At 50.4% G+C, this 27,824-nt stretch overlaps 1 protein-coding gene and 1 long non-coding RNA gene across 2 annotated transcripts; both read right to left on the bottom strand.

The window, feature by feature from the left end:
* Positions 1-262: 262 nt before the first annotated feature.
* SCAMP3 (secretory carrier membrane protein 3) lies at positions 263-26,816 on the bottom strand. Its single transcript, XM_075194532.1, has 9 exons — positions 26,710-26,816; positions 12,386-12,463; positions 12,120-12,257; positions 11,764-11,884; positions 11,007-11,135; positions 10,692-10,851; positions 5,007-5,108; positions 4,632-4,752; positions 263-850 (listed from the first exon to the last, which is right to left on the bottom strand). The coding sequence occupies exons 1-9, from the start codon at positions 26,761-26,763 to the stop codon at positions 707-709; spliced, it is 1,047 nt and encodes a 348-aa protein (XP_075050633.1). The 5' UTR covers positions 26,764-26,816; the 3' UTR covers positions 263-706.
* On the bottom strand, positions 1,110-1,447 carry LOC142134211 (uncharacterized). The gene is made up of 2 exons (XR_012686995.1): positions 1,346-1,447; positions 1,110-1,182 (listed from the first exon to the last, which is right to left on the bottom strand). It is a non-coding gene; the product is annotated as an uncharacterized LOC142134211 (long non-coding RNA).
* Positions 26,817-27,824: the final 1,008 nt, after the last annotated feature.

The raw sequence follows: 27,824 nt of genomic DNA on the forward strand, positions 1-27,824 counted from the left end.
GCGAGGAACCCCAGAGAGACCCCCCTTCCCCCAAAGATAAGGGCCACCAATACACACTGGCCCGTGGAGCACAATCCCCTTATACTGAGATCCAGGACACGGACAAGTCGTCAGTGTGGGGGAATTAGCTGAGCTTCACCTTCAGACAACTTTAATGTTACTGTGTGAATTCTCACGTTAGGACACCACAGCATTCTTCTGACCTCTGAAGATAGTCACAGGCAGAACTGAAGAATGGAAGAATTACACAGCAAGAGGCCGCTGGCTTAATAAAACGCTTTAATTTACTGTTTGCTGTTCGTCGGCTCTCCCCATACACAGCACATTGGCCGGGAAAGCCCGAGACATGGAACAAAACATGCTTCCAGGTAACAGAACATACATGTAAAGATAAGGCATGCACTTCCCCTCTCCTGACATCACAGGTATGACCGGCATTAAGTGAGAAGACCCCTCAGCGGGCAGAGAAGGGACACGATGGCACAGTTAGTCGGTGGGTCAGTCACCCACACAGGACGACCGCAGGATACTATGACAAGTACACGCCTCCTCACACAGTGTCACACTCTCAGTGTTACAACAGACACACAGAAGCAGGCATTACTTAGAGCAGGCAGACCCCGTCCCGTGGAAGATCCTGGATAAAGTTCAGAATAAAGTCCAGGAGAACGTTCTCAGATACACGGAGCTTCGGATCTTCACTGTCTCAGGGCTTGAAAGCATTTTGTGCAGCTCCTGCAGCCACATTGGTGGCCGCCGTACGCACGGCCGGATTAGAGAACACACCAGTGGCAAATTCCTCCTGTGCCTTCTGGAAACTGGCACCGGTCCGACGGTAAATGGAATGGATCTGAGAGAGGAACAGATAGATGGTGAAAATAGCGGTATCCGACACTACCTTCTACCACGGCAATACGATGCAATACCCCAACGCCACCACCTAAAACGAGTATATAACGGGGGGACTCGGACATCACCCACCTACTGCGGCAATACGATGCAATACCCCAACGCCACCACCTAAAACTAGTATATAACGGTGGGACTCGGACATCACCCCCCCCCTACTGCGGCAATATGATGCAATACCCCAACACCACCGCCTAAAACTAGTATATAACGGTGGGACTCGGACATCACCCCCCCCTACTGCGGCAATATGATGCAATACCCCAACACCACCTAAAACTAGTATATAACGGTGGGACTCGGACATCACCCCCCCTACTGCGGCAATACGATGCAATACCCCAACACCACCACCTAAAACTAGTATATAACAGGGGGGATTCGGAGATCACCCCCCCTACTGCGGCAATACGATGCAATACCCCAACACCACCACCTAAAACTAGTATATAACGGGGGGGATTCGGAGATCACCCACCTACTGCGGTAATAAGGTCATGCGCACGCTACGGAAAATACATTGTTTCATCAGTTACCTGTAATACACTGACCCCTGACCCCTCACCCCTCTCAGTGTGATGATCCCAATACTGTATTACCTGTAATACACTGACCCCTCACCCCTCTCAGTGTGATGATCCTGATACTGTATTACCTGTAATACACTGACCCCTCACCCCTCTCAGTGTGATGATCCTGATACTGTATTACATGTAATACACTGACCCCTCACCCCTCTCAGTGTGATGATCCCAATACCATATTACCTGTAATACACTGACCCCTCACCCCTCTCAGTGTAATGATCCCAATACCATATTACCTGTAATACACTGACCCCTCACCCCTCTCAGTGTGATGATCCTGATACTGTATTACATGTAATACACTGACCCCTCACCCCTCTCAGTGTGACGATCCCAATACTGTATTACCTGTAATACACTGACCCCTCACCCCTCTCAGTGTGATGATCCTGATACTGTATTACATGTAATACACTGACCCCTCACCCCTCTCAGTGTGACGATCCCAATACTGTATTACCTGTAATACACTGACCCCTCACCCCTCTCAGTGTGATGATCCCAATACTGTATTACCTGTAATACACTGACCCCTCACCCCTCTCAGTGTGATGATCCTGATACTGTATTACATGTAATACACTGACCCCTCACCCCTCTCAGTGTGATGATCCCAATACCATATTACCTGTAATACACTGACCCCTCACCCCTCTCAGTGTAATGATCCCAATACCATATTACCTGTAATACACTGACCCCTCACCCCTCTCAGTGTGATGATCCCAATACTGTATTACCTGTAATACACTGACCCCTCACCCCTCTCAGTGTGATGATCCTGATACTGTATTACATGTAATACACTGACCCCTCACCCCTCTCAGTGTGACGATCCCAATACTGTATTACCTGTAATACACTGACCCCTCACCCCTCTCAGTGTGATGATCCCAATACCATATTACCTGTAATACACTGACCCCTCACCCCTCTCAGTGTAATGATCCCAATACCATATTACCTGTAATACACTGACCCCTCACCCCTCTCAGTGTAATGATCCCAATACTGTATTACCTGTAATACACTGACCCCCTCACCCCTCTCAGTGTGATGATCCCAATACCATATTACCTGTAATACACTGACCCCTCACCCGCCTCTCACCCTCTTTAGCAAGATGATCCCGATACTATATTACATGTATTACATGACCCCTCACCCCTCTCAGTGTGATGATCCCAATACCATATTACCTGTAATACACTGACCCCTCACCCCTCTCAGTGTGATGATCCCAATACCATATTACCTGTAATACACTGACCCCTCACCCCTCTCAGTGTAATGATCCCAATACCATATTACCTGTAATACACTGACCCCTCACCCCTCTCAGTGTGATGATCCCAATACCATATTACCTGTAATACACTGACCCCTCACCCCTCTCAGTGTGATGATCCTGATACTGTATTACCTGTAATACACTGACCCCTCACCCCTCTCAGTGTGATGATCCTGATACTGTATTACCTGTAATACACTGACCCCTCACCCCTCTCAGTGTGATGATCCCAATACTGTATTACATGTAATACACTGACCCCTCACCCCTCTCAGTGTGATGATCCTAATACTGTATTACCTGTAATACACTGACCCCTCACCCCTCTCAGTGTGATGATCCCAATACTGTATTACCTGTAATACACTGACCCCTCACCCCTCTCAGTGTGATGATCCTGATACTGTATTACATGTAATACACTGACCACTCACCCCTCTCAGTGTGATGATCCCGATACTGTATTACCTGTAATACACTGACCCCTCACCCCTCTCAGTGTGATGATCCTGATACTGTATTACCTGTAATACACTGACCCCTCACCCATCTCAGTGTGATGATCCTGATACTGTATTACCTGTAATACACTGACCCCTCACCCCTCTCAGTGTGATGATCCTGATACTGTATTACCTGTAATACACTGACCCCTCACCCATCTCAGTGTGATGATCCTGATACTGTATTACCTGTAATACACTGACCCCTCACCCATCTCAGTGTGATGATCCCAATACTGTATTACCTGTAATACACTGACCCTTCACCCCTCTCAGTGTGATGATCCTGATACTGTATTACCTGTAATACACTGACCCCTCACCCCTCTCAGTGTGATGATCCCGATACTGTATTACATGTAATACACTGACCACTCACCCCTCTCAGTGTGATGATCCCGATACTGTATTACATGTAATACACTGACCCCTCACCCCTCTCAGTGTGATGATCCTGATACTGTATTACCTGTAATACACTGACCCCTCACCCCTCTCAGTGTGATGATCCTGATACTGTATTACCTGTAATACACTGACCCCTCACCCCTCTCAGTGTGATGATCCTGATACTGTATTACCTGTAATACACTGACCCCTCACCCCTCTCAGTGTAATGATCCCAATACTGTATTACCTGTAATACACTGACCCCTCACCCCTCTCAGTGTGATGATCCCAATACTGTATTACATGTAATACACTGACCCCTCACCCCTCTCAGTGTGATGATCCTGATACTGTATTACCTGTAATACACTGACCCCTCACCCCTCTCAGTGTGATGATCCCAATACTGTATTACATGTAATACACTGACCCCTCACCCCTCTCAGTGTGATGATCCCAATACTGTATTACATGTAATACACTGACCCCTCACCCCTCTCAGTGTGATGATCCTGATACTGTATTACCTGTAATACACTGACCCCTCACCCCTCTCAGTGTGATGATCCCAATACCATATTACCTGTAATACACTGACCCCTCACCCCTCTCAGTGTGATGATCCCAATACCATATTACCTGTAATACACTGACCCCTCACCCCTCTCAGTGTAATGATCCCAATACCATATTACCTGTAATACATGACCCCTCACCCCTCTCAGTGTGATGATCCCAATACCATATTACCTGTAATACACTGACCCCTCACCCCTCTCAGTGTGATGATCCCAATACCATATTACCTGTAATACACTGACCCCTCACCCCTCTCAGTGTGATGATCCCAATACCATATTACCTGTAATACACTGACCCCTCACCCATCTCAGTGTGATGATCCCAATACCATATTACCTGTAATACACTGACCCCTCACCCGCCTCTCACCCTCTTTAGCATGATGATCCCGAGGGCTGCGATCACTGTGAAAATAACAGCAACAATCATCATGAACACAGCGACTCCTACGTTACTTTTCCTCAGACAAGCGAGGGCAGAGATCCAGCCACTGTAAGAGAAATATATTGGTGAAGTAATATATATTATACACGGAGTATAAAGCGGAATCAGAGCTGATTGGTTGCTGTGGGTTACAGAACATAACTGCTTCTTGCATCAATGTTATTGAACAGTGACTGTACTCAATCTGGTTCAATTAATAATGATTAAACTGGGTTCAAGAAGAAGTTACTGGAATCATTTTTCATACTTATAATCTCTCAATATACTTTATTATAGCAAATATCAGTTCCCTGTTCTTACCTGAACCCCCATCCAGGAATTCCTACAGCCTCCAGGACATAGATAATATCTTGGAAGAAGTAGACAAAGAAGAAGAAAAAGAAATTGAAGGAACTGTCACTCCTGTGGAGAAAGAAAAAAGACAATTATTATCTGATCCGACGCCATATAACCAGAGACGGGAGACCATGTAACAATACAGAGACTGTCCCCGTATAACCAGAGACGGGAGACCATGTAACAATACAGAGACTGTCCCCGTATAACCAGAGACGGGAGACCATGTAACAATACAGAGACCGTCCCCGTATAACCAGAGACGGGAGACCATGTAACAATACAGAGACTGTCCCCGTATAACCAGAGACGGGAGACCATGTAACAATACAGAGACCGTCCCCGTATAACCAGAGACGGGAGACCATGTAACAATACAGAGACCGTCCCCGTATAACCAGAGACGGGAGACCATGTCACAATACAGAGACCGTCCCCGTATAACCAGAGACGGGAGACCATGTCACAATACAGAGACCGTCCCCGTATAACCAGAGACGGGAGACCATGTCACAATACAGAGACCGTCCCCGTATAACCAGAGACGGGAGACCATGTCACAATACAGAGACCGTCCCCGTATAACCAGAGACGGGAGACCATGTCACAATACAGAGACCGTCCCCGTATAACCAGAGACGGGAGACCATGTCACAATACAGAGACCGTCCCCGTATAACCAGAGACGGGAGACCATGTAACAATACAGAGACCGTCCCCGTATAACCAGAGACGGGAGACCATGTCACAATACAGAGACCGTTCCCGTATAACCAGAGACGGGAGACCATGTAACAATACAGAGACCGTCCCCGTATAACCAGAGACGGGAGACCATGTAACAATACAGAGACCGTCCCCGTATAACCAGAGACGGGAGACCATGTAACAATACAGAGACCGTCCCCGTATAACCAGAGACGGGAGACCATGTCACAATACAGAGACCGTCCCCGTATAACCAGAGACGGGAGACCATGTCACAATACAGAGACCGTCCCCGTATAACCAGAGACGGGAGACCATGTAACAATACAGAGACCGTCCCCGTATAACCAGAGACGGGAGACCATGTCACAATACAGAGACCGTCCCCCTATAACCAGAGACGGGAGACCATGTCACAATACAGAGACCGTCCCCGTATAACCACAGACGGGAGACCATGTAACAATACAGAGACCGTCCCCGTATAACCAGAGACGGGAGACCATGTAACAATACAGAGACTGTCCCCCTATAACCAGAGACGGGGTGTGAGGATCAGTCACTATGTACGGTGTGTGAGGATCAGTCACTATGCACGGGGTGTGAGGATCAGTCACTATGTACGGGGTGTGAGGATCAGTCACTATGTACGGGGTGTGAGGATCAGTCACTATGTACGGGGTGTGAGGATCAGTCACTATGTACGGGGTGTGAGGATCAGTCACTATGTACGGGGTGTGAGGATCAGTCACTATGTACGGGGTGTGAGGATCAGTCGCTATGTACGGGGTGTGAGGATCAGTCACTATGCACGGGGTGTGAGGATCAGTCACTATGCACGGGGTGTGAGGATCAGTCACTATGTACGGGGTGTGAGGATCAGTCACTATGCACGGGGTGTGAGGATCAGTCACTATGTACGGGGTGTGAGGATCAGTCGCTATGTACGGGGTGTGAGGATCAGTCGCTATGCACGGGGTGTGAGGATCAGTCGCTATGCACGGGGTGTGAGGATCAGTCGCTATGCACGGGGTGTGAGGATCAGTCGCTATGCACGGGGTGTGAGGATCAGTCGCTATGTACGGGGTGTGAGGATCAGTCGCTATGTACGGGGTGTGAGGATCAGTCGCTATGTACGGGGTGTGAGGATCAGTCGCTATGTACGGGGTGTGAGGATCAGTCGCTATGTACGGGGTGTGAGGATCAGTCGCTATGTACGGGGTGTGAGGATCAGTCGCTATGTACGGGGTGTGAGGATCAGTCGCTATGTACGGGGTGTGAGGATCAGTCACTATGTACGGTGTGTGAGGATCAGTCACTATGTACGGTGTGTGAGGATCAGTCGCTATGTACGGGGTGTGAGGATCAGTCGCTATGTACGGGGTGTGAGGATCAGTCGCTATGTACGGGGTGTGAGGATCAGTCGCTATGTACGGGGGTGTGAGGATCAGTCGCTATGTACGGGGTGTGAGGATCAGTCACTATGTACGGGGTGTGAGGATCAGTCACTATGTACGGTGTGTGAGGATCAGTCGCTATGTACGGGGTGCGAGGATCAGTCACTATGTACGGTGTGTGAGGATCAGTCACTATGTACGGGGTGTGAGGATCAGTCGCTATGTACGGTGTGTGAGGATCAGTCACTATGCACGGGGTGTGAGGATCAGTCACTATGTACGGGGTGCGAGGATCAGTCACTGTGTACGGGGTGTGAGGATCAGTCACTATGTACGGGGTGCGAGGATCAGTCACTATGTACGGGGTGCGAGGATCAGTCACTATGTACGGGGTGCGAGGATCAGTCACTATGTACGGGGTGCGAGGATCAGTCACTATGTACGGGGTGTGAGGATCAGTCACTATGTACGGTGTGTGAGGATCAGTCGCTATGTACGGGGTGTGAGGATCAGTCGCTATGCACGGGGTGTGAGGATCAGTCACTATGTACGGGGGTGTGAGGATCAGTCGCTATGTACGGGGTGTGAGGATCAGTCACTATGTACGGTGTGTGAGGATCAGTCGCTATGTACGGGGTGCGAGGATCAGTCACTATGTACGGGGTGCGAGGATCAGTCACTATGTACGGGGTGCGAGGATCAGTCACTATGTACGGGGTGTGAGGATCAGTCACTATGTACGGTGTGTGAGGATCAGTCGCTATGTACGGGGTGTGAGGATCAGTCGCTATGCACGGGGTGTGAGGATCAGTCGCTATGTACGGGGTGTGAGGATCAGTCGCTATGTACGGGGTGTGAGGATCAGTCGCTATGTACGGGGTGTGAGGATCAGTCGCTATGTACGGTGTGTGAGGATCAGTCACTATGTACGGGGTGTGAGGATCAGTCGCTATGCACGGGGTGTGAGGATCAGTCGCTATGTACGGGGTGTGAGGATCAGTCGCTATGTACGGGGTGTGAGGATCAGTCGCTATGTACGGGGTGTGAGGATCAGTCGCTATGTACGGGGTGTGAGGATCAGTCGCTATGTACGGGGTGTGAGGATCAGTCGCTATGTACGGGGTGTGAGGATCAGTCGCTATGTACGGGGTGTGAGGATCAGTCGCTATGTACGGGGTGTGAGGATCAGTCGCTATGTACGGGGTGTGAGGATCAGTCGCTATGTACGGGGTGTGAGGATCAGTCGCTATGTACGGGGTGTGAGGATCAGTCGCTATGTACGGGGTGTGAGGATCAGTCGCTATGTACGGGGTGTGAGGATCAGTCGCTATGTACGGGGTGTGAGGATCAGTCACTATGTACGGGGTGTGAGGATCAGTCACTGTGTACGGTGTGTGAGGATCAGTCACTGTGTACGGTGTGTGAGGATCAGTCACTATGTACGGTGTGTGAGGATCAGTCACTGTGTACGGTGTGTGAGGATCAGTCACTATGCACGGGGTGCGAGGATCAGTCACTATGCACGGGGTGTGAGGATCAGTCACTATGTACGGGGTGTGAGGATCAGTCACTATGCACGGGGTGTGAGGATCAGTCACTGTGTACGGGGTGTGAGGATCAGTCACTATGCACGGGGTGTGAGGATCAGTCACTATGCACGGGGTGTGAGGATCAGTCACTGTGTACGGGGTGTGAGGATCAGTCGCTATGTACGGGGTCACTATGCACGGGGTGCAAGGATCAGTCACTATGTACGGGGTGTGAGGATTAGTCGCTATGTACGGTGTGTGAGGATCAGTCGCTATGTACGGTGTGTGAGGATCAGTCGCTATGTACGGGGTGTGAGGATCAGTCACTATGCACGGGGTGTGAGGATCAGTCACTATGTACGGTGTGTGAGGATCAGTCGCTATGTACGGGGTGTGAGGATCAGTCACTATGTACGGGGTGTGAGGATCAGTCACTGTGTACGGGCTGTGAGGATCAGTCACTATGTACGGGGTGTGAGGATCAGTCACTATGTACGGGGTGTGAGGATCAGTCACTGTGTACGGGCTGTGAGGATCAGTCACTATGTACGGTGTGTGAGGATCAGTCACTATGTACGGTGTGTGAGGATCAGTCACTATGTACGGTGTGTGAGGATCAGTCGCTATGCACGGGGTGTGAGGATCAGTCACTATGTACGGGGTGTGAGGATCAGTCGCTATGTACGGGGTGTGAGGATCATTCACTATGTACGGGGTGTGAGGATCAGTCACTGTGTACGGGCTGTGAGGATCAGTCACTATGTACGGGGTGTGAGGATCAGTCACTATGTACGGGGTGTGAGGATCAGTCACTATGCACGGGGTGTGAGGATCAGTCACTATGTACGGGGTGTGAGGATCAGTCACTATGCACGGGGTGTGAGGATCAGTCACTATGTACGGGGTGTGAGGATCAGTCACTATGTACGGGGTGTGAGGATCAGTCACTATGTACGGGGTGTGAGGATCAGTCACTGTGTACGGGCTGTGAGGATCAGTCACTATGTACGGTGTGTGAGGATCAGTCACTATGTACGGGCTGTGAGGATCAGTCACTGTGTACGGGCTGTGAGGATCAGTCACTATGTACGGTGTGTGAGGATCAGTCACTATGCACGGGGTGTGAGGATCAGTCGCTATGTACGGGGTGTGAGGATCAGTCATTATGTACGGGGTGTGAGGATCAGTCACTATGTACGGGGTGTGAGGATCAGTCACTATGCACGGGGTGTGAGGATCAGTCACTATGCACGGGGTGTGAGGATCAGTCGCTATGTACGGTGTGTGAGGATCAGTCACTATGTACGGGGTGTGAGGATCAGTCACTATGTACGGTGTGTGAGGATCAGTCGCTATGTACGGGGTGTGAGGATCAGTCACTATGCACGGGGTGTGAGGATCAGTCACTATGCACGGGGTGTGAGGATCAGTCGCTATGTACGGTGTGTGAGGATCAGTCGCTATGTACGGGGTGTGAGGATCAGTCACTATGTACGGGGTGTGAGGATCAGTCGCTATGTACGGTGTGTGAGGATCAGTCACTATGTACGGGGTGTGAGGATCAGTCACTGTGTACGGGCTGTGAGGATCAGTCACTATGCACGGGGTGTGAGGATCAGTCACTATGTACGGGGTGTGAGGATCAGTCACTATGTACGGGGTGTGAGGATCAGTCACTATGTACGGGGTGTGAGGATCAGTCACTGTGTACGGGCTGTGAGGATCAGTCACTATGTACGGTGTGTGAGGATCAGTCACTATGTACGGGGTGTGAGGATCAGTCGCTATGTACGGGGTGTGAGGATCAGTCGCTATGTACGGGGTGCGAGGATCAGTCACTGTGTACGGGCTGTGAGGATCAGTCACTATGCACGGGGTGTGAGGATCAGTCACTATGTACGGGGTGTGAGGATCAGTCACTATGTACGGTGTGTGAGGATCAGTCACTATGCACGGGGTGCGAGGATCAGTCACTATGCACGGGGTGTGAGGATCAGTCACTCACTATTACTCACCTAAACGCCTTGTACAAGGGTCTGTACCAGCAAACGAAGGAACAAGGTGTAAAGAGAACGACCCATAGGATGGACAGGCCAAAGCCAGAACCTTCATCTCCGTCCACACAGAACCACGCCAGGCAGGCCACGAAATTCAGAAGGAGAGTTCCCAAACTAGCTGCATCAAAGGAAACAGAGTTGGTGTCATGGCCGCTCACTACGACATGAGACATTACACAGACAGACGGACAGGCAGGGGACCCATCGACAGACACTCGATTAGACAGGTACACATTTGTAGGACATGGGGTATATTGAAAGACTTAAACTTACCAAGCCACAGGTAATACATGATGGACACAGTCTTCTGAAAGTCCTGTGGGATGTCCACACTGATGTCCTGATAGAAGCATGGTTTCACTGGGCAGAACGATGGCAGCGGCGGCCAGTTATCTTGTCTCACTAAGGGCACACAAGATAAATGGTTACTGCTACTAGTCTCCCCGGTCACAGAGCGGGTTCAGTCCGGGCAATCGTAGGAAACCACAGACTGCTCAGCTCATCCCGGTGCCTCCATGCAACAACTTGACCTAAGCCCAGCACACATTTAGTATGTCCAGTGTACCGCCACTCAGTATATTACACCAGACCATCTCATCCACCACTGGCCTCCATCTCCCCAGCCCTCCCACTCTGTGCTGGTCTCCTTTTACCCGGAACAGACCCTCTCAGCCTCTACTGGCCTCCATCTCCCCAGCCCTTCCAGTCTGTGCTGGTCCCCTTTTTCCCACGCCAGACCCTCTCAGTCTCTACTGGCCTCCATCTCCCAAGCCCTTCCACTCTGTGCTGGTCCTCTTTTTCCCACGCCAGACCCTCTCAGTCTCTACTGGCCTCCATCTCCCCAGCCCTTCCAGTCTGTGCTGGTCCCCTTTTTCCCACGCCAAACCCTCTCAGCCTCTACTGGCCTCCATCTCCCCAGCCCAGACCTTCCATCCTGTGCTGGCCTCCATTTTCCCACTCCAGACCCTCCTAATCCCTGCTGACCTCAGTCTCCCCAGGCACAGTAGTCCCCCAAAACCAAGGCTCATACATGATGTTCCCCCAAGACTAGCATTGCGGAGATCTCGTTCCCTCCGGTCCAGCTCTTCTGCCTTGCGATTAAGCTCCTCCTGCCGCCGTAGTAAGTCTGCCGTTGCTGCAGCTGTGGATTCCTGCACCAACAAGAAAAGAAAAGTTGAAACTAATGACTGCAGGAAACTGAGGTAGAAACTGAAATCCAGACTGGAAGAGGGTTTATTGCCAAGCAGACTACACCAAGCAGAGTCTCTACACACACCAAACCAAGACTCCAATGCAGGGCAAAGAGGAGGTGATGGATCAGATACAATAAGATGAAGAGGAGATGTCCTATAGAGCGATAGCAGAGGACAGGATATGTATCTGTACCTGTGTTCCATATGATCCGTAGTTTTTGGGTTCAGTTGGACTTGGCTTCTTGGCTGCTGGAGTGACAGTAGACTGAAACTGGGAGGTAGGTAAGGTGGCCGGTGGCTGTGCCGTCGGCTCATGGTACGGCGGAGGCAACTGAGAAGATCACACACAAGATTACAGATGTCATACATATAAAAAAGAGCTCCTCATTATCCACACGCAGCACAGAGCAATGGACATCCAGCCCAGATCTACTCAGGAAAATCCACAACAATCCTCACCCCTTGTTTATCAAACGGATTGTAGACATCGAGCGTTGCATACTGGGAGTTGGGCTGTTGCTCCGTCACAGCTGGGTCCTGCAGGAGGAAGAGGAGAAGTTGTGAAATGGTCCTCTATAGAGAGAACGGGGCAGAGGAGACACATGGAGGCCGACGGTAGAAGCGGTGAGCTCATTGTCACTAGGCACCGTATGGTGAGATACCGTGTGCCTCAGCGAGTTATCACCTATTTACAGTGTTTGATGAGGACAGGATATAACAGTGCCCGGTGACAAGCTGGTAGAGTGGGCATCCCAGTGTCAGATCATCCCTGAGATGGTTTGTACACTCCATTCCTGTTATCAGGACACAGACGGAGATTTACCTTTAAAGGGGGGAATACAATTGGCTGTGTTTATTTGTATAGATAGTTAAGTCTATATAATTGTTGGTTATCACTCTTATGTTGCCCCCTACTAGACATTGATTACAAAAATTTATATATACACATTTATTTGTAATTCCTGCAGTCACTGCTCTTTATCATATGAGCCAGTTACTAAATGCACCGTGGAGGTTTCTGCAGCCAGTTGATGTGTGCTCAGGAGACCCCTCGCACTAACACAGACTTATCCATACAATCCTAAGTCGCCCCCTGGTGGTCCTCAACCGCATCCCCCTTTCCTGAGGAAGAGGCGTTACATTAATAACAAGACGGGGGGCTACACACAAAGAAAGTGGGAGCTCACCTATGGTCCAGGACCTCATACTGTATAACGGGATCACATGCTGTGTGTTATATACTGGGATCACATGGTGTGCTATATATTGTTATCCTGTATCGGGATCACACGCTGGGTGTTATATATCAGGATCACATGCCGGGTGTATGTTATATATCAGGATCACATGCTGGGTGTATGTTATATATCAGGATCACACGCTGGGTGTATGTTATATATCAGGATCACACGCTGGGTGTATGTTATATATCAGGATCACATGCCGTGTGTGTGTTATATATCAAGATCACACGCTTGGTGTGTTATATATCAGGATCACACGCCGTGTGTGTGTTATATATCAGGATCACATGCTGGGTGTGTGTTATATATCAGGATCGCATGCTGTGTGTTATATATCAGGATCACATGCTGGGTGTGTGTTATATATCAGGATCACACGCTGGGTGTTATATATCAGGATCACACGCTGGGTGTATGTTATATATCAGGATCACACGCTGTGTGTTATATATCAGGATCACACGCTGTGTGTTATATATCAGGATCACACGCTGGGTGTTATATATCAGGATCACACGCTGGGTGTGTGTTATATATCAGGATCACACGCTGGGTGTGTTATATATCAGGATCACACGCTGGGTGTGTGTTATATATCAGGATCACACGCTGGGTGTGTGTTATATATCGGGATCACACGCTGGGTGTGTTATATATCGGGATCACACGCTGGGTGTGTTATATATCAGGATCACACGCTGGGTGTGTGTTATATATCAGGATCACACGCTGGGTGTGTGTTATATATCAGGATCACACGCTGGGTGTGTTATATATCAGGATAACACGCTGGGTGTGTTATATATCAGGATCACACGCTGGGTGTGTGTTATATATCAGGATCACACGCTGGGTGTGTGTTATATATCAGGATCACACGCTGGGTGTGTGTTATATATCAGGATCACACGCTGGGTGTGTGTTATATATCAGGATCACACGCTGGGTGTGTGTTATATATCAGGATCACACGCTGGGTGTGTGTTATATATCAGGATCACACGCTGGGTGTGTGTTATATATCAGGATCACACGCTGGGTGTGTGTTATATATCAGGATCACACGCTGGGTGTGTGTTATATATCAGGATCACACGCTGGGTGTGTGTTATATATCAGGATCACACGCTGGGTGTGTGTTATATATCAGGATCACACGCTGGGTGTGTGTTATATATCAGGATCACACGCTGGGTGTGTGTTATATATCAGGATCACACGTTGGGTGTGTGTTATATATCAGGATCACACGCTGGGTGTGTTATATATCAGGATCACATGCTGTGTGTTATATATCAGGATTACATGCTGGGTGTATGTTGTATATCAGGATCAGACGCTGGGTGTGTGTTATATATCAGGATTACATGCTGGGTGTGTGTTATATATCAGGATCACACGCTGGGTGTGTGTTATATATCAGGATCACATGCTGTGTGTTATATATCAGGATCACACGCTGGGTGTATGTTATATATCAGGATCACACGCTGGGTGTATGTTATATATCAGGATCACACGCTGGGTGTATGTTATATATCAGGATCACACGCTGGGTGTGTTATATATCAGGATCACACGCTGGGTGTATGTTATATATCAGGATCACACGCTGGGTGTGTGTTATATATCAGGATCACACGCTGGGTGTGTGTTATATATCAGGATCACACGCTGGGTGTATGTTATATATCAGGATCACACGCTGGGTGTGTGTTATATATCAGGATCACACGCTGGGTGTGTGTTATATATCAGGATCACACGCTGGGTGTATGTTATATATCAGGATCACATGCTGTGTGTTATATATCAAGATCACACGCTGGGTGTATGTTATATATCAGGATCACACGCTGGGTGTATGTTATATATCAGGATCACACGCTGGGTGTATGTTATATATCAGGATCACACGCTGGGTGTATGTTATATATCAGGATCACACGCTGGGTGTATGTTATAAATCAGGATCACACGCTGGGTGTGTGTTATATATCAGGATCACACGCTGGGTGTGTGTTATATATCAGGATCACACGCTGGGTGTGTGTTATATATCAGGATCACACGCTGGGTGTGTGTTATATATCAGGATCACACGCTGGGTGTGTGTTATATATCAGGATCACACGCTGGGTGTGTGTTATATATCAGGATCACACGCTGGGTGTGTGTTATATATCAGGATCACATGCTGGGTGTGTTATATATCAGGATCACATGCTGGGTGTATGTTATATATCAGGATCACATGCTGGGTGTATGTTATATATCAGGATCACACGCTGGGTGTGTGTTATATATCAGGATCACATGCTGTGTGTTATATATCAGGATCACACGCTGGGTGTATGTTATATATCAGGATCACACGCTGGGTGTGTGTTATATATCAGGATCACACGTTGGGTGTGTGTTATATATCAGGATCACACGCTGGGTGTGTGTTATATATCAGGATCACATGCTGTGTGTTATATATCAGGATTACATGCTGGGTGTATGTTATATATCAGGATCACACGCTGGGTGTGTTATATATCAGGATCACACGCTGGGTGTGTTATATATCAGGATCACACGCTGGGTGTGTGTTATATATCAGGATCACATGCTGTGTGTTATATTTCAGGATCACACGCTGGGTGTATGTTATATATCAGGATCACACGCTGGGTGTATGTTATATATCAGGATCACACGCTGGGTGTGTTATATATCAGGATCACACGCTGGGTGTATGTTATATATCAGGATCACACGCTGGGTGTGTGTTATATATCAGGATCACACGCTGGGTGTGTGTTATATATCAGGATCACACGCTGGGTGTGTGTTATATATCAGGATCACACGCTGGGTGTGTGTTATATATCAGGATCACACGCTGGGTGTATGTTATATATCAGGATCACATGCTGTGTGTTATATATCAGGATCACACGCTGGGTGTGTGTTATATATCAGGATCACACGCTGGGTGTGTGTTATATATCAGGATCACACGCTGGGTGTGTGTTATATATCAGGATCACACGCTGGGTGTGTGTTATATATCAGGATCACATGCTGGGTGTGTGTTATATATCAGGATCACACGCTGGGTGTGTGTTATATATCAGGATCACACGCTGGGTGTATGTTATATATCAGGATCACACGCTGGGTGTGTTATATATCAGGATCACACGCTGGGTGTGTGTTATATATCAGGATCACACGCTGGGTGTGTGTTATATATCAGGATCACATGCTGTGTGTTATATATCAGGATCACATGCTGGGTGTATGTTATATATCAGGATCACACGCTGGGTGTGTGTTATATATCAGGATCACACGCTGGGTGTGTGTTATATATCAGGATCACACGCTGTGTGTTATATATCAGGATCACACGTTGGGTGTGTGTTATATATCAGGATCACATGCTGTGTGTTATATATCAGGATCACACGCTGGGTGTGTGTTATATATCAGGATCACACGCTGGGTGTGTGTTATATATCAGGATCACACGCTGGGTGTATGTTATATATCAGGATCACACGCTGTGTGTGTTATATATCAGGATCACACGCTGGGTGTATGTTATATATCAGGATCACACGCTGGGTGTATGTTATATATCAGGATCACACGCTGGGTGTGTGTTATATATCAGGATCACATGCTGTGTGTTATATATCAGGATCACACGCTGGGTGTATGTTATATATCAGGATCACACGCTGGGTGTGTGTTATATATCAGGATCACATGCTGTGTGTTATATATCAGGATCACACGCTGGGTGTATGTTATATATCAGGATCACACGCTGGGTGTGTGTTATATATCAGGATCACACGCTGTGTGTTATATATCAGGATCACACGCTGGGTGTATGTTATATATCAGGATCACACGCTGGGTGTATGTTATATATCAGGATCACACGCTGGGTGTGTGTTATATATCAGGATCACACGCTGGGTGTATGTTATATATCAGGATCACACGCTGGGTGTGTGTTATATATCAGGATCACATGCTGTGTGTTATATATCAGGATCACACGCTGGGTGTATGTTATATATCAGGATCACACGCTGGGTGTGTGTTATATATCAGGATCACACGCTGTGTGTTATATATCAGGATCACACGCTGGGTGTATGTTATATATCAGGATCACACGCTGGGTGTATGTTATATATCAGGATCACACGCTGGGTGTATGTTATATATCAGGATCACACGCTGGGTGTATGTTATATATCAGGATCACACGCTGGGTGTGTGTTATATATCAGGATCACATGCTGTGTGTTATATATCAGGATCACACGCTGGGTGTATGTTATATATCAGGATCACACGCTGGGTGTATGTTATATATCAGGATCACACGCTGGGTGTGTGTTATATATCAGGATCACACGCTGGGTGTATGTTATATATCAGGATCACACGCTGGGTGTGTGTTATATATCAGGATCACACGCTGGGTGTGTGTTATATATCAGGATCACACGCTGGGTGTGTGTTATATATCAGGATCACACGCTGGGTGTGTGTTATATATCAGGATCACACGCTGGGTGTGTTATATATCAGGATCACACGCTGGGTGTATGTTATATATCAGGATCACATGCTGGGTGTATGTTATATATCAGGATCACACGCTGGGTGTATGTTATATATCAGGATCACACGCTGTGTGTTATATATCAGGATCACACGCTGGGTGTTATATATCAGGATCACACGCTGGGTGTTATATATCAGGATCACACGCTGGGTGTTATATATCAGGATCACACGCTGGGTGTATGTTATATATCAGGATCACATGCTGGGTGTATGTTATATATCAGGATCACACGCTGGGTGTATGTTATATATCAGGATCACACGCTGTGTGTTATATATCAGGATCACACGCTGTGTGTTATATATCAGGATCACACGCTGGGTGTATGTTATATATCAGGATCACACGCTGGGTGTATGTTATATATCAGGATCACACGCTGGGTGTGTGTTATATATCAGGATCACACGCTGGGTGTGTGTTATATATCAGGATCACACGCTGGGTGTGTTATATATCAGGATCACACGCTGGGTGTGTTATATATCAGGATCACACGCTGTGTGTGTTATATATCAGGATCACACGCTGGGTGTGTGTTAGAATATCAGGATCACACGCTGTGTGTTAGAATATCAGGATCACACGCTGGGTGTGTGTTATATATCAGGATCACATGCTGGGTGTATGTTATATATCAGGATCACACGCTGGGTGTGTTATATATCAGGATCACACGCTGTGTGTGTTATATATCAGGATCACACGCTGGGTGTGTGTTAGAATATCAGGATCACACGCTGTGTGTTAGAATATCAGGATCACACGCTGGGTGTGTTATATATCAGGATCACATGCTGGGTGTGTTATATATCAGGATCACACGCTGTGTGTGTTATATATCAGGATCACACGCTGGGTGTGTGTTAGAATATCAGGATCACACGCTGTGTGTTAGAATATCAGGATCACACGCTGGGTGTGTGTTATATATCAGGATCACATGCTGGGTGTATGTTATATATCAGGATCACACGCTGGGTGTGTTATATATCAGGATCACACGCTGGGTGTGTTATATATCAGGATCACACGCTGGGTGTGTGTTATATATCAGGATCACACGCTGGGTGTGTTATATATCAGGATCACACGCTGTGTGTGTTATATATCAGGATCACACGCTGGGTGTGTGTTAGAATATCAGGATCACACGCTGTGTGTTAGAATATCAGGATCACACGCTGGGTGTGTGTTATATATCAGGATCACATGCTGGGTGTATGTTATATATCAGGATCACACGCTGTGTGTTATATATCAGGATCACACGCTGTGTGTTATATATCAGGATCACACGCTGGGTGTATGTTATATATCAGGATCACACGCTGGGTGTGTGTTATATATCAGGATCACACGCTGGGTGTGTGTTATATATCAGGATCACACGCTGGGTGTGTGTTATATATCAGGATCACACGCTGGGTGTGTGTTATATATCAGGATCACACGCTGGGTGTGTGTTATATATCAGGATCACACGCTGGGTGTGTGTTATATATCAGGATCACACGCTGGGTGTGTGTTATATATCAGGATCACACGCTGGGTGTGTGTTATATATCAGGATCACACGCTGGGTGTGTGTTATATATCAGGATCACACGCTGGGTGTGTGTTATATATCAGGATCACACGCTGGGTGTGTGTTATATATCAGGATCACACGCTGGGTGTGTGTTATATATCAGGATCACACGCTGGGTGTGTGTTATATATCAGGATCACACGCTGGGTGTATGTTATATATCAGGATCACACGCTGGGTATGTGTTATATATCAGGATCACACGCTGGGTGTGTGTTATATATCAGGATCACACGCTGGGTGTATGTTATATATCAGGATCACACGCTGGGTATGTGTTATATATCAGGATCACACGCTGGGTGTGTGTTATATATCAGGATCACACGCTGGGTGTGTGTTATATATCAGGATCACACGCTGGGTGTGTGTTATATATCAGGATCACACGCTGGGTGTGTGTTATATATCAGGATCACACGCTGGGTGTGTTATATATCAGGATCACACGCTGGGTGTGTGTTATATATCAGGATCACACGCTGGGTGTGTGTTATATATCAGGATCACACGCTGGGTGTGTGTTATATATCAGGATCACACGCTGTGTGTGTTATATATCAGGATCACACGCTGGGTGTGTGTTAGAATATCAGGATCACACGCTGTGTGTTAGAATATCAGGATCACACGCTGGGTGTGTGTTATATATCAGGATCACACGCTGGGTGTGTGTTATATATCAGGATCACATGCTGGGTGTATGTTATATATCAGGATCACACGCTGTGTGTTATATATCAGGATCACACGCTGTGTGTTATATATCAGGATCACACGCTGGGTGTGTGTTATATATCAGGATCACACGCTGGGTGTGTGTTATATATCAGGATCACACGCTGGGTGTGTGTTATATATCAGGATCACACGCTGGGTGTGTGTTATATATCAGGATCACACGCTGGGTTGTGTGTTATATATCAGGATCACACGCTGGGTGTGTGTTATATATCAGGATCACACGCTGGGTGTGTGTTATATATCAGGATCACACGCTGGGTGTGTGTTATATATCAGGATCACACGCTGGGTGTGTGTTATATATCAGGATCACACGCTGGGTGTGTGTTATATATCAGGATCACACGCTGGGTGTGTGTTATATATCAGGATCACACGCTGGGTGTGTGTTATATATCAGGATCACACGCTGGGTGTGTGTTATATATCAGGATCACACGCTGGGTGTGTGTTATATATCAGGATCACACGCTGGGTGTGTGTTATATATCAGGATCACACGCTGGGTGTGTGTTATATATCAGGATCACACGCTGGGTGTGTGTTATATATCAGGATCACACGCTGGGTGTGTGTTATATATCAGGATCACACGCTGGGTGTGTGTTATATATCGGGATCACATGCTGGGTGTGTTATATATCAGGATCACATGCTACACTGGACACAAACACCAGGGATGGAGGATGTAATATCCTGGGGAGTTTCAGAGAATAAAACAAATAGTCACTATCTATGTAGTATTATAGACCAGGTACCAGGATGCGGCACTCCACGCTGCTTGTAGTATAATAGTACAATAATAATAACTCTTACAGGGGTACCAGTACTCGGGGTCATGTCTGGGGTATCTGTGCCCGCAGGGGGTGATGCCAGGAATGCCTGGGGTGTTGGTGTGGGGGAAGGGTACATGGGAGGAGGGGGGTTAGTGATGTCTGGGGTGTTGGTGGGGGGGGGGGGGGGGGGTATACATGGGAGGAGGGGGGTTAGTGATGTCTGGGGTGTTGGTGGGGGGGGTACATGGGAGGAGGGGGGTTAGTGATGTCTGGGGTGTTGGTGGGGGGGGGGGGTACATGGGAGGAGGGGGGTTAGTGATGTCTGGGGTGTTGGTGGGGGGGGGGTACATGGGAGGAGGGGGGTTAGTGATGTCTGGGGTGTTGGTGGGGGGGGGGTACATGGGAGGAGGGGGGTTAGTGATGTCTGGGGTGTTGGTGGGGGGGGTACATGGGAGGATGGGGGTTAGTGATGTCTGGGGTGTTGGTGGGGGGGGGGGTACATGGGAGGAGGGGGGTTAGTGATGTCTGGGGTGTTGGTGGGGGGGGGGTACATGGGAGGAGGGGGGTTAGTGATGTCTGGGGTGTTGGTGGGGGGGTATACATGGGAGGAGGGGGGTTAGTGATGTCTGGGGTGTTGGTGGGGGGGTATACATGGGAGGAGGGGGGTTAGTAATGTCTGGGGTGTTGGTGGGGGGGGGTACATGGGAGGAGGGGGGTTAGTGATGTCTGGGTGTTGGTGGGGGGGGGTACATGGGAGGAGGGGGGTTAGTGATGTCTGGGGTGTTGGTGGGGGGGGGGTACATGGGAGGAGGGGGGTTAGTGATGTCTGGGGTGTTGGTGGGGGGGGTACATGGGAGGAGGGGGGTTAGTGATGTCTGGGGTGTTGGTGGGGGGGGTACATGGGAGGAGGGGGGTTAGTGATGTCTGGGGTGTTGGTGGGGGGGTATACATGGGAGGAGGGGGGTTAGTGATGTCTGGGGTGTTGGTGGGGGGGGGGGGGTACATGGGAGGAGGGGGGTTAGTGATGTCTGGGGTGTTGGTGGGGGGGGGGTACATGGGAGGATGGGGGTTAGTGATGTCTGGGGTGTTGGTGGGGGGGGGGGTACATGGGAGGAGGGGGGTTAGTGATGTCTGGGGTGTTGGTGGGGGGGGGGGTACATGGGAGGAGGGGGGGTTAGTGATGTCTGGGGTGTTGGTGGGGGGTTATACATGGGAGGAGGGGGGTTAGTGATGTCTGGGGTGTTGGTGGGGGGGGGTATACATGGGAGGAGGGGGGTTAGTGATGTCTGGGGTGTTGGTGGGGGGGGTACATGGGAGGAGGGGGGTTAGTGATGTCTGGGGTGTTGGTGGGGGGGTATACATGGGAGGAGGGGGGTTAGTGATGTCTGGGGTGTTGGTGGGGGGGTATACATGGGAGGAGGGGGGTTAGTGATGTCTGGGGTGTTGGTGGGGGGGGGTACATGGGAGGAGGGGGGTTAGTGATGTCTGGGGTGTTGGTGGGGGGGGTATACATGGGACGAGGGGGGTTAGTGATGTCTGGGGTGTTGGTGGGGGGGGTACATGGGAGGATGGGGGTTAGTGATGTCTGGGGTGTTGGTGGGGGGGGGGTACATGGGAGGAGGGGGGTTAGTGATGTCTGGGGTGTTGGTGGGGGGGGGGGGTACATGGGAGGAGGGGGGTTAGTGATGTCTGGGGTGTTGGTGGGGGGGTATACATGGGAGGAGGGGGGTTAGTGATGTCTGGGGTGTTGGTGGGGGGGGTATACATGGGAGGAGGGGGGTTAGTAATGTCTGGGGTGTTGGTGGGGGGGGGTACATGGGAGGAGGGGGGTTAGTGATGTCTGGGGTGTTGGTGGGGGGGGGGTACATGGGAGGAGGGGGGTTAGTGATGTCTGGGGTGTTGGTGGGGGGGGGGTACATGGGAGGAGGGGGGTTAGTGATGTCTGGGGTGTTGGTGGGGGGGGTACATGGGAGGAGGGGGGGTTAGTGATGTCTGGGGTGTTGGTGGGGGGGGTACATGGGAGGAGGGGGGTTAGTGATGTCTGGGGTGTTGGTGGGGGGGGTATACATGGGAGGAGGGGGGTTAGTGATGTCTGGGGTGTTGGTGGGGGGGGTACATGGGAGGAGGGGGGTTAGTGATGTCTGGGGTGTTGGTGGGGGGGTATACATGGGAGGAGGGGGGTTAGTGATGTCTGGGGTGTTGGTGGGGGGGGGTACATGGGAGGAGGGGGGGTTAGTGATGTCTGGGGTGTTGGTGGGGGGGGGGTATACATGGGAGGAGGGGGGTTAGTGATGTCTGGGGTGTTGGTGGGGGGGGGGTACATGAGAGGAGGGGGGTTAGTGATGTCTGGGGTGTTTGGTGGGGGGGTATACATGGGAGGAGGGGGGTTAGTGATGTCTGGGGTGTTGGTGGGGGGGTGGTACATGGGAGGAGGGGGGTTAGTGATGTCTGGGGTGTTGGTGGGGGGGGGGTACATGAGAGGAGGGGGGTTAGTGATGTCTGGGGTGTTGGTGGGGGGGTATACATGGGAGGAGGGGGGTTAGTGATGTCTGGGGTGTTGGTGGGGGGGGGTACATGAGAGGAGGGGGGTTAGTGATGTCTGGGGTGTTGGTGGGGGGGGTACATGAGAGGAGGGGGGTTAGTGATGTCTGGGGTGTTGGTGGGGGGGTATACATGGGAGGAGGGGGGTTAGTGATGTCTGGGGTGTTGGTGGGGGGGGTATACATGGGAGGAGGGGGGTTAGTGATGTCTGGGGTGTTGGTGGGGGGGGTATACATGGGAGGAGGGGGGTTAGTGATGTCTGGGGTGTTGGTGGGGGGGGGGGGGGGTACATGGGAGGAGGGGGGTTAGTGATGTCTGGGGTGTTGGTGGGGGGGGGGTACATGGGAGGATGGGGGTTAGTGATGTCTGGGGTGTTGGTGGGGGGGGGGGGGTACATGGGAGGAGGGGGGTTAGTGATGTCTGGGGTGTTGGTGGGGGGGGGGGGGTACATGGGAGGAGGGGGGTTAGTGATGTCTGGGGTGTTGGTGGGGGGGTATACATGGGAGGAGGGGGGTTAGTGATGTCTGGGGTGTTGGTGGGGGGGGTATACATGGGAGGAGGGGGGTTAGTGATGTCTGGGGTGTTGGTGGGGGGGGGTACATGGGAGGAGGGGGGTTAGTGATGTCTGGGGTGTTGGTGGGGGGGTATACATGGGAGGAGGGGGGTTAGTGATGTCTGGGGTGTTGGTGGGGGGGTATACATGGGAGGAGGGGGGTTAGTGATGTCTGGGGTGTTGGTGGGGGGGGGGGGTACATGGGAGGAGGGGGGTTAGTGATGTCTGGGGTGTTGGTGGGGGGGGTATACATGGGACGAGGGGGGTTAGTGATGTCTGGGGTGTTGGTGGGGGGGGTACATGGGAGGATGGGGGTTAGTGATGTCTGGGGTGTTGGTGGGGGGGGGGGGGGGTACATGGGAGGAGGGGGGTTAGTGATGTCTGGGGTGTTGGTGGGGGGGGGTACATGGGAGGAGGGGGGTTAGTGATGTCTGGGGTGTTGGTGGGGGGGGGGGTACATGGGAGGAGGGGGGTTAGTGATGTCTGGGGTGTTGGTGGGGGGGGTACATGGGAGGAGGGGGGTTAGTGATGTCTGGGGTGTTGGTGGGGGGGGGGGTACATGGGAGGAGGGGGGTTAGTGATGTCTGGGGTGTTGGTGGGGGGGGTATACATGGGAGGAGGGGGGTTAGTGATGTCTGGGGTGTTGGTGGGGGGGTGGTACATGGGAGGAGGGGGGTTAGTGATGTCTGGGGTGTTGGTGGGGGGGTATACATGGGAGGAGGGGGGTTAGTGATGTCTGGGGTGTTGGTGGGGGGGGGGGTACATGGGAGGAGGGGGGTTAGTGATGTCTGGGGTGTTGGTGGGGGGGGGTACATGGGAGGAGGGGGGTTAGTGATGTCTGGGGTGTTGGTGGGGGGGTATACATGGGAGGAGGGGGGTTAGTGATGTCTGGGGTGTTGGTGGGGGGGGTATACATGGGAGGAGGGGGTTAGTAATGTCTGGGGTGTTGGTGGGGGGGGTACATGGGAGGAGGGGGGTTAGTGATGTCTGGGGTGTTGGTGGGGGGGGTACATGGGAGGAGGGGGGTTAGTGATATCTGGGGTGTTGGTGGGGGGGGGGGGTACATGGGAGGAGGGAGGTTAGTGATGTCTGGGGTGTTGGTGGGGGGTACATGGGAGGAGGGGGGTTAGTGATGTCTGGGGTGTTGGTGGGGGGGGTACATGGGAGGAGGGGGGTTAGTGATGTCTGGGGTGTTGGTGGGGGGGGTATACATGGGAGGAGGGGGGTTAGTGATGTCTGGGGTGTTGGTGGGGGGGGTACATGGGAGGAGGGGGGTTAGTGATGTCTGGGGTGTTGGTGGGGGGGGGGGTACATGGGAGGAGGGGGGTTAGTGATGTCTGGGGTGTTGGTGGGGGGGTATACATGGGAGGAGGGGGGTTAGTGATGTCTGGGGTGTTGGTGGGGGGGGGTACATGGGAGGAGGGGGGTTAGTGATGTCTGGGGTGTTGGTGTGGGGGAAGGGTACATGGGAGGAGGGGGGTTAGTGATGTCTGGGGTGTTGGTGGGGGGGGTATACATGGGAGGAGGGGGGTTAGTGATGTCTGGGGTGTTGGTGGGGGGGGGGTACATGGGAGGAGGGGGGTTAGTGATGTCTGGGGTGTTGGTGGGGGGGGGGTACATGGGAGGAGGGGGGTTAGTGATGTCTGGGGTGTTGGTGGGGGGGGGTACATGGGAGGAGGGGGGTTAGTGATGTCTGGGTGTTGGTGGGGGGGGGTACATGGGAGGAGGGGGATTAGTGATGTCTGGGGTGTTGGTGGGGGGGGGGGGGTACATGGGAGGAGGGGGGTTAGTGATGTCTGGGGTGTTGGTGGGGGGGGGGGTACATGGGAGGAGGGGGGTTAGTGATGTCTGGGGTGTTGGTGGGGGGGGGGTACATGGGAGGAGGGGGGTTAGTGATGTCTGGGGTGTTGGTGGGGGGGGGGGTACATGGGAGGAGGGGGGTTAGTGATGTCTGGGGTGTTGGTGGGGGGGGGGGGTACATGGGAGGAGGGGGGTTAGTGATGTCTGGGGTGTTGGTGGGGGGGGTACATGGGAGGGGGGTTAGTGATGTCTGGGGTGTTGGTGGGGGGGGGGGTACATGGGAGGAGGGGGGTTAGTGATGTCTGGGGTGTTGGTGGGGGGGGGTACATGGGAGGGGGGGTTAGTGATGTCTGAGGGGTCAGAAGGGGGTTGGGGTGATGTTGATACATGAAAGGAAATCAAGTCTGGGGGGATGTAATAATGTAATGTCCAAAGTGTCAGTGCTGGGAGGGGGTGACTGGAGAGAAGGGGGCCGGTACCTGGGAGGAGGGGAGGGGGGTATTATACTAGGGGGGGTATTACAGGGTATTACCCCGGGGGGGGGGGGGGTATTACAGGGTATTACCCCGGGGGGGGGGGGTATTACAGGGTATTATACTAGGGGGGGAGGGGGGATATTATACTAGGGGGTGGGGGGTATTATAGGGTATTATACTAGGGGGGGGTATTACAGGGTATTACCCCGGGGGTACATGCAGGTGACCGGTACCTAGGAGGGGGGGTATTATACTAGGGGGGGTATTACAGGGTATTACCCCGGGGGGGGGGTATTACAGGGTATAACCCCGGGGGTACATGCAGGTGACCGGTACCTAGGAGGGGGGGTATTATACTAGGGGGAGGGGGGGTATTACAGGGTATTACCCCCGGGGTACATGCAGGTGACCGGTACCTGGAACGGGTTGTCCAGCTCGGAGAACGGGTTCCCCCGGTCGGGCTGCGCCATCTCTCCGCTCTGCTGATTGGCTGAGACCAGACCCGGAAGCGGAGAAAGGAGCCGATCACGTGTCCTCAGTCATGTGACTCTGACGTCACCTACATCCTAATCACTGTCCTCCTCATTACCATATATCCTAATCACTGTCCTCCTCATTACCATATATCCTAATAACTGCCCCTCATTACCATATATCCTAATCACTGCCCTCCTCATTACCATATATCCTAATCACTGCCCTCATTACCATATATCCTTATCACTGTCCTCCTCATTACCATATATCCTAATCACTGTCCTCCTCATTACCATATATCCTAATCACTGTCCTCCTCATTACCATATATCCTAATCACTGCCCCTCATTACCATATATCCTTATCACTGTCCTCCTCATTACCATATATCCTAATCACTGTCCTCCTCATTACCATATATCCTAATCACTGTCCTCCTCATTACCATATATCCTAATCACTGTCCTCCTCATTACCATATATCCTAATCACTGTCCTCCTCATTACCATATATTTTAATCACTGTCCTCCTCATTACCATATATCCTAATCACTGTCCTCCTCATTACCATATATCCTAATCACTGTCCTCCTCATTACCATATATCCTAATCACTGTCCTCCTCATTACCATATATCCTAATCACTGTCCTCCTCATTACCATATATCCTAATCACTGCCCTCCTCATTACCATATATCCTAATCACTGTCCTCCTCATTACCATATATCCTAATCACTGTCCTCCTCATTACCATATATCCTAATCACTGTCCTCCTCATTACCATATATCCTAATCACTGTCCTCCTCATTACCATATATCCTAATCACTGCCCTCATTACCATATATCCTAATCACTGCCCTCATTACCATATATCCTAATCACTGCCCTCATTACCATATATCCTTATCACTGTCCTCCTCATTACCATATATCCTAATCACTGTCCTCCTCATTACCATATATCCTAATCACTGTCCTCCTCATTACCATATATCCTAATCACTGTCCTCCTCATTACCATATATCCTAATCACTGTCCTCCTCAT

The sequence above is a fragment of the Mixophyes fleayi genome, unplaced genomic scaffold (assembly GCF_038048845.1).
Source record: "Mixophyes fleayi isolate aMixFle1 unplaced genomic scaffold, aMixFle1.hap1 Scaffold_438, whole genome shotgun sequence".
Classification (NCBI taxonomy): Eukaryota; Metazoa; Chordata; class Amphibia; order Anura; family Limnodynastidae; genus Mixophyes; species Mixophyes fleayi.

Bases quoted from the DNA above. Each gene is read 5' to 3' on its own strand.
- SCAMP3 (XM_075194532.1), bottom strand. From the start codon at position 26,763: ATGGCGCAGCCCGACCGGGGGAACCCGTTCTCCGAGCTGGACAACCCG. The intron at 10,852-11,006 runs GTAAGTTTAAGT...CCTTTGATGCAG, and splicing joins CATGTATTACCTGTGGCTTG to CTAGTTTGGGAACTCTCCTT. The intron at 5,109-10,691 runs GTGAGTAATAGT...CTTTCTCCACAG, and splicing joins CCCTTGTACAAGGCGTTTAG to GAGTGACAGTTCCTTCAATT.